This window comes from Liolophura sinensis, chromosome 8 (genome assembly GCF_032854445.1).
Source record: "Liolophura sinensis isolate JHLJ2023 chromosome 8, CUHK_Ljap_v2, whole genome shotgun sequence".
Lineage (NCBI taxonomy): Eukaryota > Metazoa > Mollusca > Polyplacophora > Chitonida > Chitonidae > Liolophura > Liolophura sinensis.
In genome coordinates, this window is record NC_088302.1 from 49,385,919 (window position 1) to 49,399,580 (window position 13,662).

General features: G+C 39.1%; 1 protein-coding gene across 1 annotated transcript in view; it reads right to left on the reverse strand.

Moving 5' to 3' along the window:
• The window catches only part of LOC135474099 (leucine-rich repeat-containing protein 74A-like), a 25,485-nt gene continuing 11,823 nt past the window's right edge, over nucleotides 1-13,662 (reverse strand). Inside the window, exons 2-13 of the mRNA XM_064754100.1 lie at nucleotides 9,704-9,917; nucleotides 8,298-8,482; nucleotides 7,705-7,812; nucleotides 6,816-6,909; nucleotides 6,245-6,294; nucleotides 5,403-5,484; nucleotides 5,132-5,217; nucleotides 4,020-4,214; nucleotides 3,610-3,705; nucleotides 2,094-2,369; nucleotides 1,524-1,609; nucleotides 1-1,098 (exon numbers count right to left, since the gene is read on the reverse strand). Of these exons, the coding sequence (XP_064610170.1) occupies nucleotides 726-1,098; nucleotides 1,524-1,609; nucleotides 2,094-2,369; nucleotides 3,610-3,705; nucleotides 4,020-4,214; nucleotides 5,132-5,217; nucleotides 5,403-5,484; nucleotides 6,245-6,294; nucleotides 6,816-6,909; nucleotides 7,705-7,812; nucleotides 8,298-8,482; nucleotides 9,704-9,917 (1,845 nt within the window). The 3' untranslated portion in view covers nucleotides 1-725. The remainder of the gene's footprint in view (nucleotides 1,099-1,523; nucleotides 1,610-2,093; nucleotides 2,370-3,609; nucleotides 3,706-4,019; nucleotides 4,215-5,131; nucleotides 5,218-5,402; nucleotides 5,485-6,244; nucleotides 6,295-6,815; nucleotides 6,910-7,704; nucleotides 7,813-8,297; nucleotides 8,483-9,703; nucleotides 9,918-13,662) is intronic.

Genomic DNA, 13,662 nt, shown 5'->3' on the forward strand with positions numbered 1-13,662 from the left:
ATACGTTAAAGCAATGCCGACTATTTGACTCACATCAACTTGCAGGAGGATCCATCCGTTCAAAATAACGCCAACCAACTGACCCATGCCAGCTTAGAGGCTGTTCCTATACGTCCAATGTCCTGCCTCAAATCAGCTCGTACAATGCTCAACCAACTGATTCACATCACACGACTTTTCTTGACTGACAAGAGGGAAAGGTCAGTGGACTTATGTATCCTGCTCTTTTGGTAGGCAAAATGGATAAATCTTAGTCAAATATTTTGTTCTGAACTCTTCTGAAATTTTGTTGCTTAAAAACATAACGAAAGACGTTGAAGTATGCACAAAACTCTCGATGAGAAATTTGCAGACGGGGAAAATTGTGATCATCATTGATGATGCGAGTTTGATCAGTGATGATTCCATTGGCTCCTGAAATGTACACTTTCTGATACTTGTCATAGCATGCAGTTTTACACATACTGCATTGAATTTCACAGTCACATGCACGTGGCTATGGTTTACAGAACCACATGAAGCGTCCACCGAGCCACTGTTGAATGTTGAGCGTGCATGTATTATCTGACATATTCCTTGTATACATTCTTTTGTACATTTTGAAATACCCACTGAAAACACATCGTTCTTCAAGTTATGGAAACTGTCAAATCCTACAGCAATGTGTCCGTATGACATCATATGACAGGCAGCAAGCACTGTGCCAGTTTCATCCACTGTAAGACTCAATCCTCGTCTTTCTGCGTTGTCCATCCCCACAACGTATTACCGCTGATTGACGATCTTCGGTCCATCCCATATAGAGTCGCAACGCTAGCTCGCCTCTTAGCGGACAAAGGTTTCAACAGGCCATTTCTTGTTTGCTGGTTAACATTGTCAGGTACTGGACTCTCAGTGGTCATGGCCGCCTCCAACATCGCCTTGGCTTGAGTATCAACGCCAATCTCAACTTTTCCGGTAGTCTCATTAAAACCAGCCCCTTTGAAAGCTTGAGAAAATCTGTTTTCTTTCTCAACAGAAAGAGAAGCTTTCTCTGCCCTTTTGGCTGCCTTTGCCCTGGAATGTCGCTTTATTTTTCTGTCAGCTTCCAAAAATTCCCTTTAGAAATGAAAGTGTCGTTTAAATGGACTGAACGAAAAGGTTGTTTTAGTGTAGGACAAGCTAAGTGCTACCATATTTATAGATCTGCCTTACTAAAACCGCCATTTGGAAGATACCAGGAATGACGACTCCCCCCTAGGTCCACTGAGGCGATCATTTCTAAAGCGTGAAGCGAAAAAGTGAAGATCAAATCTTAAAACATTTAGTTGGAGCCGATTTGGGATGATATCTGAATTATAATGCTATTTAGACACATTTTGTATTCGTCGTGGACGTTTATGATTACCGGTATTAATTGCATATTTATTTTGCTAACAATTTGCTTCATTTTATGCATATTTTCTTTTTTTTATGCGGTCCATCAATCCCGATTGGTTCCCTATAAGGCAGTGTTCGTTATTACTAGCAATAGGCCTACTTACTCTAGATCGATTCGACCATCTCGTTTAAAATCTATGAAGTCCATAGCTTTGTCTACTGATGCCGAAGTGACAGGGATACCAGCTTCCTGTTAACACAAATTCACGCATAAAAGGCAATACAGAAAGCATTTGTACATTGTAAAAGACTCGTGCATGGGTTATGCACATTTTCAGATATCATTTTGCTTATGTGTAATTCCAAAATTTCCAAAACCATTTTTAGATGTGAAAGGCAAGAAATGTTATACCGAATTCAAACTGACTAAGGTAACAACAAATACCATTTTTAAAGTCTTTGGTATCACCCGACCAGGGTCCCGGGTCTCTCGACTTGGATTTACTTGTTATTTATTTGATTGGTGTTTTACGCCGTACTCAGGAATATTTCACTTATACGACGGCCAGCATTATGGTGGGAGGTTAATGTAATTTCTAGAAATTATTTGGATGTGCTTTGATGCTAAATACATTGTGTTTTCATCAGCGATAGTCAATTTGCACCACAATTTTAACTACACTAACTACTAAATCACGCATAATCAATACGTCCTCAGTCCTTCTTGGGCTTACCTTGAACAGCTTATGAAGCTCCACCTTAGTTACCAAGTTATTCTTTTCTTTGTCCATTTTCAGGAAGAAATCTACTGCCCTCATTTTTTCTTTGAGCATATACAACATTTCTATTGGGTCCAGCGTAAACACTTCGTCCTTCTTGTCAAACTCCCTCAGTACACTGTTCCGTTTAAACTGGTTAAGTGGCAGAGCCGCCTCGAAACGAACCCGGAAAAGCCTGCGGGATTCTATGACGTCCAGGATCCTCAGAAATTCTTCATCAACAATCAAACCCTGATGGAGAGACAATTGGTAACTTTTACCATGGAATACAGACAAATGGTAACTATTTTACCATAATGTGCAAGACTATGTTACCTTGGTCGACTGACGAGTATTATTCTCTTACGTGCATGCAATTGGAAACTATCTTGTTGGGCCGACAACTGGTAATTATAAAACCCTGGTGGACAGACAATTGACAACTATTATACTTTGTTTGACAGGCAATTGGTAGCTATTATAGCTTGTGGAATAGACAATTGGCAACTATTATACTTTGTTTGACAGGCAATTGGTAGCTATTATAGCTTGTGGAATAGACAATTGGCAACTATTATATTTTGTTTGACAGGTAATTGGTGGCTATTATAGCTTGTGGAATAGACAATTGACAACTATTATACTTTGTTTGACAGGCAATTGGTGGCTATTATAACTTGTGGAATAGACAATTGACAACTATTATACTTTGTTTGACAGGCAATTGGTAGCTATTATAGCTTGTGGAATAGACAACTGACAACTATTATACTTTGTTTGACAGGCAATTGGTAGCTATTATAGCTTGTGGAATAGACAATTAATAACTATTGTTAGTTTGTTTGACAGGCAATTGGTGGCTATTATAGCTTGTGAAGTAGACAATTGGCAACTATTATACTTTGTTTGAGAGGAAATTGGTGGCTATTATAGCTTGTGGAATAGCCAATTAATAACTATTATACTTTGTTTGACAGGCAATTGGTGGCTATTATAGCTTGTGAAATAGTCAATTGATAACAATTATACTTTGACTGGTACCTGGTAGCTATTATAGCTTGTGAAATAGACAATTGACAACTATTATACTTTGTTTGACAGGGAATTGGTAGCTATTATAGCTTGTGGAATTATCAATTGATACCATCATACTTTGTTTGACAGGTAATTGGTGGCTATAATAGCTTGTGGAATAGACAATTGACAACTATTATACTTTATTTGACAGGTAATTGGTGGCTATTATAGCTTGTGGAATAGACAATTGATAGATATTATATCCTAATCCACAGAAAATTGGTAAATATTATGCCATAATGTTTAGACAAAGTGCAACCCAATGAACAGACAATGAACAGACTTAGTATACAGACAATCAGCATTTATTATAACACAATCACATATAATTGAAAACTACAGTATCATTAATTATATCATTAATGTGCAACAAATTAACTAATCAAAATGTTTTCGGATGCAAATGCATACTTACATCTAGATCGAGATAGGTTAGCGCCATTTCTGGCGAATCACGAATAGCACCTAAAAGTACTCCAGTAAATGGGACCGTGATTGGGTTGTGACTTAACTGTGAACATGAAAGTATTAAAGATAAAATATTGTTGTTGTATGCACTTATGACAAAAAAAATCTATGAGATTAGTATGGGGCTTACTGATCCAATAAAACGTTATATGTAGGGTCATAAATAATATGGGACAGTTTATTTTAACCGGGTATGAAACATGGATATTCATTTTAGACATTGAAAAAACAGTTTACACTTTACAATTACATAATAATAATTGCTTACATTTGTTATTGTTGTCTGTTTTTTAAAATTAATTGGTGAAAATATGATCCTCGTGTATAAATAAATAATAGTTCAAGGCGCACACTTACGTTCAGCTTTATCAGAGTTTTGTTTTTCACAACACCTTTCATCAGCTGTACTAAGGCTGGCGGATGAATGCGGTTACACGAGAGGTCAAGGTCCGTTAGCGTTGTGTTCTTCTCCATCGCTTCACCAATAGCTAGGGCCCCTCCAAAGGCGAAACCGTTCCAACCTAAGTTTAATGTCGTCAAAGTGGAGTTTTTCTGTATAAACACAGACAAGAATAATATTTGTTTATTTATTTATTTCATTGGTGTTTTACGCCGTACTCAAGAATATTTCACTTATACGACAGCGGCCAGCATTATGGTGGGTGGAAACGGGCATTATGGAGGCCGGGGGCACCTACGACCATCCGCAGGTTGCTAACAGAACTTCCCACGTACGGACAAAAATAATATACAGTGGGGTTGTATATACCACCCATGAAATATTTCCTTTCTTAAATTAACGATTCTCCAAGATCTAGAAATCATTTTATCTTTATTCATAAAACTGGTCACACAATAGTCTTTCGGTCTTCGTACTCTTAGCACATATTCTAAAGAGTATTTCGCTTATTCAGCAGCTATCGGATTTATAAGTAAAGAATCCCCGATAAGCACGTGATACAACTCTTGACAAAACGAGGAGCTAGTTTTCTAAGATATGATGGTCACGATTAAAATAACCGATAATTTTCGGCCAGCATGTGACCCTGGTTTGGGTGTTGTGTGTAGACTTACTCGATCAACGATGCTCACCACACACTCGACGTTTACTGTCCCATTTTCCCCACTTTTCGTATCCCTCGCTGTTATGGTATATTGTATAAACACTTACTAAAGTGATACGCTGGCATGACAGTTCCACCTGCCGACAGTTACGCACTGCATGCACCAGGCGCCATAAATTTCAAAGTTACCGACGCTGCGTGGTGCGCATTTGCTATGCTGACGAATACTTGTTTAATGCTATACAGATGTTACTTCCAGCACATATTACAAATGCTTCCTAAAACGTGCCCCACTAAAGCATTCGATTTGCATGCTGGAATATCACCTGAAGCCTTTCGAACTTCACCATTAGTTGTCGTTTGGGCCTAATTAGAATCTCTCGAAATTTTGCAGTGTATACTCACCTGTATACATTTAGCTATGTTAATTGCGCCTCGGCATCTAATGTGATTCCAGCTTAAATCCAACGTCTTCAAATTAGTGTTATTTTCTGAAATGACACATTTACATCGTAATATGTATTTATAAAAACAAATTACATGATGTTCATCAGACTCAACAAAAACATGAAGTAAGCAATAGGTTGTATCTATAATAAATTCACAAAACATTAAGACGGATCAGTGATGTGTATCACCATTTATGCAATATGCCTTTCCAATATAACAGACTCACCTAGAACGTCCCCTATGATTTTCCCAGCATCTTCTCTAAATTCGTTGTGACTGAGATTGAGAGTATCTAAAGATGTGCCGTTCTGTCAAAAATAGAAATGAAGAGTTTACCAAAGATTCTGGGGGAAATTACCACAAAGCCAACTGTGACCTAAGTGTAAGTTTGAAAAACGATTTTGAACGATGCAAATTAATACTGAAAACAGCCAAGAAGTGCAATATTAGGATAGGTCTATACAAATTTGTACTTGTATACTTCACTTAATTATGCGCTATAATGAAGGTTTAATCTTGAACTGAAATCTTGAATCTTGGATTAATGACTTGAATTTAAAACACTGCTTTCTTGGAATGGCCACATACTTGAGAGAATACGAGGGCTTGTTGTCGAAGTTAATATGTCTTTTTCTGACAGTCATAACAGGTAATGACCAATCAAATAAATGACCTTTTCATTTATTATAGTTGCATTTTGTTTCAGTATGTCTCACATATAACCTAGTTAATTGATCAGTGCTCCTACAGAACGCATCATTTTTTCGGCTGTTAAAATTTACTTCGTAAATGTCTAATTATAAAGTTTCAACCTAAAGACATTGGCTTTCTGACATGTCCGTGAATCGCCTGTTTGCTGTGAACGGTTTTCAAATGATTATCCCACATGACAAATTGACCATCTTTTCGGACTCGTCTCGTCTGGTAAAATGAAATCCTTAGGCTAAAGGCGCTGACTAGAGCGGCTGTTTGGTGGATATCTCGTACATTGCCCCTGTTAACTTCTGACGAATACACGTGATTTGTTCTGTTCGGAAGTTTTCCTTGGCGGTAAAAACTGATACTTACCTGAATGATGTCAGCAACATGTACGCTGTCAATGTCTCGAAGATTGTTCCCTGAAAAAGTGTTAGTGTACTTATATTAAAACGTTAGATTTATTGGCATTTTTGTCCTCTATGAAAAGTTAGAACAAGAGATGCACAAGAACAATTTGAAAGCAAATTTTCCATTGCATGCATATGTACATAATTCTCGTGACACACTCAAAGAGAGATCGGCTTAGGCCTACATTGTTGAGTGAATTTGACGTCTTGGATAACAGTGAGTTCCACATTTTAAACATGTGTGGTGTATTTAATCATAAAATGCCACTCAAAATTGGTTCCACACATTTACCATGTGAAATCAGCTAAACATGTGGAATTATTCTGTGGAAAGCTATACAGTATACACATGTTTAAATACTCCACGTCTGATTTACAGTGTGGGGGCCTCCGTGGCTTAAATTTACAGTGTGTCGTTACATATGTTTAGATAGCACTGAGTGCTAAAGAATCAGCCTCTACTCATTTATGTCCAACGTGATTGTCTAATTCATGAATTGTAGATTCTTTCTGGAACTGGAAGCAATTCCTACCTGACAAATTCAGCGATGTAATCACGCTGTTTTCCCTCATGGCCTCCGCCAAACACTTAATCCCAACTCCTGTCAAGTGGTTGTTTGCAATTTTCTGGCCGAAAATCAATGAAAATTAAAATATATAACTAGAAAACATAGCCCTTATATTTTCTCTACTTTCCAACTCCTCCAATATGGTTGTCCGCAATTTTCTGGCAAAAATTAATACAAATTGAAACGCCTAACTATAAAACGTAGCCCTTTCACAATTACTATGGTACTGTGAACAATAAGGATAATCTATTTATTTATTTATTTATTTATTTATTTATTTATTTATGTATTTATTTATTTATTTCACTGGTGTTTTACACCGTACTCAAGAATATTTCACTTATACGACGACGGCCAGCATTGTGGTGGGAGGAAACCGGGCAGAGCCCGGGGGGAAACCCACGACCATCCGCAGGTTTCTGGCAGACCTTCCCACTAACGGAAGGATAATCTACCCTTGCTGAGTTATGACACTGTGTCCAGATATATGCATGCACGTGAAGGTATCCAACCGTTGCATCTCAATGCTAGAAAGGAATGCTGCTTTACAGGATGCAATATTTGCTTCATAGGATGCAATATATGCTTTACAGGATGCAATATTTGCTTTACAGGATGCAATACTTACGGAACAATTACAATTTGTTTCAATGTAAACATTATTTCCACTGGAACCTACAGTCTTCTGAGTCTTCATACCTTAACTTTGGCCGAGTAACCGTTTACCCTCAAAGGTTCTTTGAATAACCATCACAACTTAGGTATGGCAAGACAAACTGCAGTGATGTTACTATAAACCGCCGCCAATGCTTTGAAGTCTTTTCGTACTAGAGGGACATATATACATTCTTACCAATTCTTTGATGCAAACGTTTTCGAGAAGCATGAGGCAGACGTACTGAACCATCTTATTGTCCATGAATATTCCAGACAAATCCAGCACCCTGGCACATGTATCCCTCTAAAACAGAAAAAAAAAGATTTGGTTCAAATAAATTGCAAGTGAAAACTTAACCTAGTACGTTCTAAGTTTAAACCCCTAGTTTTACGTGAGTATGCATGTATGCAAACACGAGCCGGCAATTATAAAATGGAGAATGCTGTTCCAAAGTCGCAAAACCAAGTGCCAAATTATCCACTGAACACCTATACCGTACGCCTAGTCCGGGTATAAGAGCTGTCGGCTCTTAAGTCAGTGATACCGACATAGGGTATATTGATAGTTATGCCGGTATCCAGATATTTTAAACATTTTTCATTCTACAGTGAGAAGTAAATGATTGAAGTTTCCTGGCACAGCCAACCATAAACGAGAACATTAGATGAGATGATACACCGTAACCACAAACTCATGGATATAGCATAGATTGCTATGAAGATAAACCATGTAAAACCTATGTGGTGCATTACTTAGGTTTAGGTTCAATGCAGTGTCTGGAAACTCACCCGTAAAGCGTTAGAAATGGCCTTGACATCTCTCGCACCGAGAATCGAGCGCTTCAGACAGAGCTTCTCCCGTCCAAATTGTCTAGAGACCTCAGTAAGGGGGATAACCCTTAACGTCTGGCAGGTTTGCATGTACACTTCGCGGGTGATCTGGCCGGGGTCCGTCGGGAGATTACGTGCACCGACTTAATGAAGGAACAAAGAAAGTGTGTACAGGATTAGACCTTCGTTGAATGACTGCTGAATTGATTTGTATTTTTTTTGTGAATTATCATGACGCAGTTACCAGAAATGATACCCGCCTGTGCTGACACAAGGGATGACACTTTTTCTCATTTAGTTTGCTGGGTGTCAGAAGAGATTTCCACAGCAACTGTTTCTTTAAAAACCCACAAGGGCGGCGGGATTTGCTTGGGTGATATATTCCTAGATTCCTGACTGAGTGACTGCATGGCATCCGTCTCGATTGTAAAAGGCACCGTGTCCAATTCGGAGCCACGAATCATTACCAAAACCTTTCAGCTTAACTACATGTAGTCGCATTCCCCATGGCAAGTGACTTTTGTGGGAAAGCACAAGTGTTACTGCTCACCGTTTTATTTTGCAGAACATATAGAAAAAGGCCTGTATTGGACCAGACATGACGTGCCACTCAGTCACAGTGTACTGACACCAAGCTAACTAGACACCAAACATGACGTGCCACTCAGTCACAATGTACTGACACCAGGCTGACCTGACACCAGGCTGACCTGACACCAGACATGAAGCCCCACTCAGTTACAAGATGAACAGACACTAGACATGACACGCCACTGAGTCACAGTGCTCTGAGCCGGCCGACCAGACATCAGTCATGATGTACGTACCACATGACGTGCCACACAGTCAGAGTATACCGATACCGTGCCGGACAGACATGATGCACCACCCGGCCCAGTATACCGACACCATGTCCAGCATACAACAGACATGATGTTCCATCCAGCCACAGTATCCTGATATCGTCCGATCAAACACCAGAAGATATACACCACCCTGTCACAGTATACCGGGCATGGGCAGACAACAGACAGGATGTGCCAGTGATACCGGGACAACCAACACCAAACATCACGTACCACCAGACCAGACACCAGACTTGATGCACACCCCGTAGTGCCCGTATAACAGCAGCGACTAAAGCCTGGTATATGCCCGTTATCCTGAGTGCCAAACAGAATTTCGTAATGGCAATTAAGTCTAAGGTCCATACACTTTTGTGAGATTTTCTTTCACACTATACACTACAATCAATGATAAACGATCGTCGTCACAATGAAAATACGTTTCACCTTCATGAGAAATTACATTTATCAGTGTAAGGTTACACTGCATAATAAATACAGGTGAGGTGTCCGACTTACGGTTACTTTTCTGCGGTGTTTCTTGTTCGCATGGACTGTCTATTTCGGAAAAGTGGTGCCCATCGCTATCTGTCTCTGCCAGGAATGACGCTCTGGCCCTCGCCGATTCTCGCTGCACTTTCACAAAGAAAGCCATGTGGTTTATGTCCTGACTGGTTGGAGACGGCTCCATGATTTCGCTGTCACTACCAGATGATGAACTATTAACTTCTCTCTAAAACCAAAAGACAGATATAAAGATGTGGTTTTAATTCGGTCGCATCTCTCGATACACCACTCAGACAATCATCCTCAGATATTTGGACTTTCCGAGTAGTTCCTCTAACTCAAATGATGCAGTCAAATGCGAAACCCTGCAACTTTTGAAAGATACACAGTTCCCGTACCCGGTAAGTATAAAGGTTTTATCGTTTCGTAATTACGAAATACTTTCTCGTAAATACCAGATTTAGTTTTGGAGAATGTTTATATGTTTTGCACATATTGGCTTCCGTATAAAAGAGGTATGCTCAAGTTTTTTTTTTTTTTTTTTTTTTTTGTTAATTATATTTTGTGTTTTAGCGATAATCGAAAGGTCTTTACTGAGATAAACGTTTGACCGTGAGAAATATGGTGCGTTGTACACCCAAACAGCCCACTTACTTGTAGCTGAGAAAACTTCTCGGTATGCATGGTGGACGAGGCAGTGGCATATAACTTTGAGCACACTGGTCGGAGAAGTCTGAGTTTTGACAATGTAATAGAAGAATGCCTGCACGAGTTTGAAAACGTGGTGCCTGTTGAAGGATACACGAGGCAATACACGAGTGTGAAGTCAAAGTCATAATGTTTTCATGGCTGCTGGATATATAACAACGCTTAACAACTAGCTCACAAAGGCTAAGCCTAATACCCGAATATCCGTATCAGACAGACTAATCTGTCTGTCAAAAGTTGTGTCTCGAATGACTGCTTTACATGCATATATATATATATATAAACCTCAACAGGGATTCAAGTACATGTTGTTCGGTTAGCACAAACAAATGGTGTTTGGAGTTCTTTTGAATTACGTGTAGCCTACATGCAACTATTAACAACCCTGAAGCACTCAATAGGCGTCAAGAGGCCAAAGCTATAAAGCAAAAGTACAGCAGGTCTTTACTGTACAGCTGCTATGTATTTAATGTTACTGTGTTTCAGTGCCAGTGTTGTTGCGAATACATCCCAACGCCACAAACGATAACGTAAATTCAGCGGCATACGTGACAAAAGGAACAACGTTGTACCTTTACATTGTTAATAACCTGAGATATGTCTTCTCCCTGACTGTACTATATTGTTAAAAAAAAAGATGAAGCAAGTGAGAAAAGCCTACACACTTCAATGTCAGACAGTTTTCATTACAACTGTGTTGAAAAAATATGATTATACGTGGGAAGGTGTTCAGCAACCTACCCATCCATCCATCCATCGATCCATCCATCCATCCATCCATCCATCCATCGATCGCATGGATAGTGAGACTTAACGCGGATTGACCGACAATGGAGAAAAGGAATCCTGGGTTAAAACCTCCAGTGCTGCACACTAACAAGATTTGTGACGTAGGCAGCCTACCCAGCTTCGGATTAGAAAAATGTATCGCCGAGATTATGCCGTTTTGGTGACCATCTTTTGGACAAGTCTTTGGTGGTAAAGGGACTTTCAAACCCCTAACCTAATACAGGCAGAATTTATTTCAACTGTTTAGGTCACAATTTCATTTTTATCTTGACGAATAATGTAGAATAATGTAGCTGTAAAATACTTATTATTCGCTGGAATTTATTTTCGCAGATTTTTTCTAAAAATATGTTCGCGGGAATTAATTTTCGCGTATTGAAGAGAATACTAAAAAACAGATCTTAAAATCTTAAACTTTTCCAAGATATAATATGACCGGAATGATTAAAGCACGTAAACAGGTATTGACATGGATGGCTTTAATCCTCCTTTGTTTCCTGAGGTGTCGCTAATCCTCGTGATCTGGGTCAGAGATTAAAACCATGGGGCATGGATTATCACGACGTAAGAAGATTGCTTTCGCACATACCGAAAGTAGTACTCAAACAGGTGTCACTTCTTTCGAATCATTGATGAGCACTTTTAAACACCTGGCAAACTGACCTGTCACCTTTTGAGCAGTTCAACCCAATATGAACATATGAATATTCAGCATATGAATTCACCATTATCGGAGCCAATCACTCATTCTTCATCAAGCAACACAGTAAGTTTTGAATTGTTTTCAGTTTTAATCGTCCTTTGTAGCAGCAAAGATTGCCGTAGCTGTCAACGGCCATTGTGTTGTTGTACACAATTCACAGTTTGTTAGAAGCTCACTCATTGGACCACAGGCAAGACACAGCCAATGAGATAGCGTGCATCAGAGCGACATTCACCACAAGCCAGCACGTGCTGGTACCTACTTTTCTTTCACTTTACCGGTATAGCAAAGATTGATCAAACTAAAAAGGATTAAGCTCCCACTTTGTTTCATACCCACCAAGCCATAGCACCAGAGTTTGTATATATTTAAACCATATTTCTCTTCCCTGTTGTTAAAAAAATTAGCGTCGGGATTTCTTGGCGCAACTCTGGACACCCTGGCAAAGATTTCACTTCATTATTACTACTACCTGTAGTATATGATTCAATATTGGATTTTTTTCGCTGGAATTGCGTTTCGCGATAAATTATTGACCGCGAAATTCGCGAAAATTAGTTCCATGCGAAAGTTAGATCCACGCGATAATTAAATACTTCACAAAGTAGGGGAAAAGAGCATACATTTTAGTGGACAAGTTGTGTGTGCGACCCAATCCTGATTAATAAAAAGTAAAATCGTGCAGTTCAAATGTCGAATCATTGAGAATGTGACACGACACTTCACTGGGATTTCGTGACTGAATATGTGTCGCCGTCTCAACAAATGCAATGCAAAGATTATGTTTTGGGATATGCTGACAACACAGATTAGGCTTACCAATATGCCACAATAGACAGGAAAGGTTCTGGTACGTCAAGGCGGAGAATCGACCCCAGGGAGACGACAAGAATTTGCGAATTTCAAAATCCCATTACAATTCTGTAAATTTACGAATCAGAAGTATAAAACTTGGTCGAAGTTATACGGCCATTAAACAGATGGATGCTTATTAATTAGCCGCCAAAAATGCAATCTCGATCAAACACACCAATTTCTGGTTCAAACAAGAAACTGTGTAGTTAATTTAGTGTATGGAGATCGACGCTAACCAGAGACAAGAGAAATGTTTTAATGAAATCATCAAATTTAAATATCTGTGTGCTGTCAAAGTTTCGTATTGGATAACATTTGTCTTACAAAACTTTATAATGTTATCAGTTTTGGTGACCGCATTGGTGAGAGGCTTCATTACACTGAGCTAGCGCGCTAACCAAAAGAGCCACGGAGGCCCCCGATTCTATACATGTTTCAGTACAAAAAGTACGGACCCAAATGCACACATTAACTATATATTACTTACCGCACTAAGCGTGTCCCAAGTTATTGCCTGAAACCTATCGAAACAGTTCTTATATAATTAACTCAACAGTTTTTATCTGTATTACCATCTGTTTTGTGCAGGTTGAATACCGAAACGGGATATAGCTCCTTCATGTATATGTATAGGCAGTATAATATTACTGTGTAATACAACAATTAATGATCAATCCTGTCTTGGTGTCGCGCAGAGTATGCTTTAGTTACAGGGGACCAGGCTGTGTTTAATGATTTTATTTGTAACTTGACATGGAGCCCTACACCAGTATATGCATTGAATTTCACGCCAGGTTCTGTGCATGTATGTGATGATCAGAATCTTACAAAAGCATCAATCAAACCATGACGGCACGGTGCATTGATACCCTATACAGGGGATTAACTATGACAAAGACACCTCATCTAACATTTA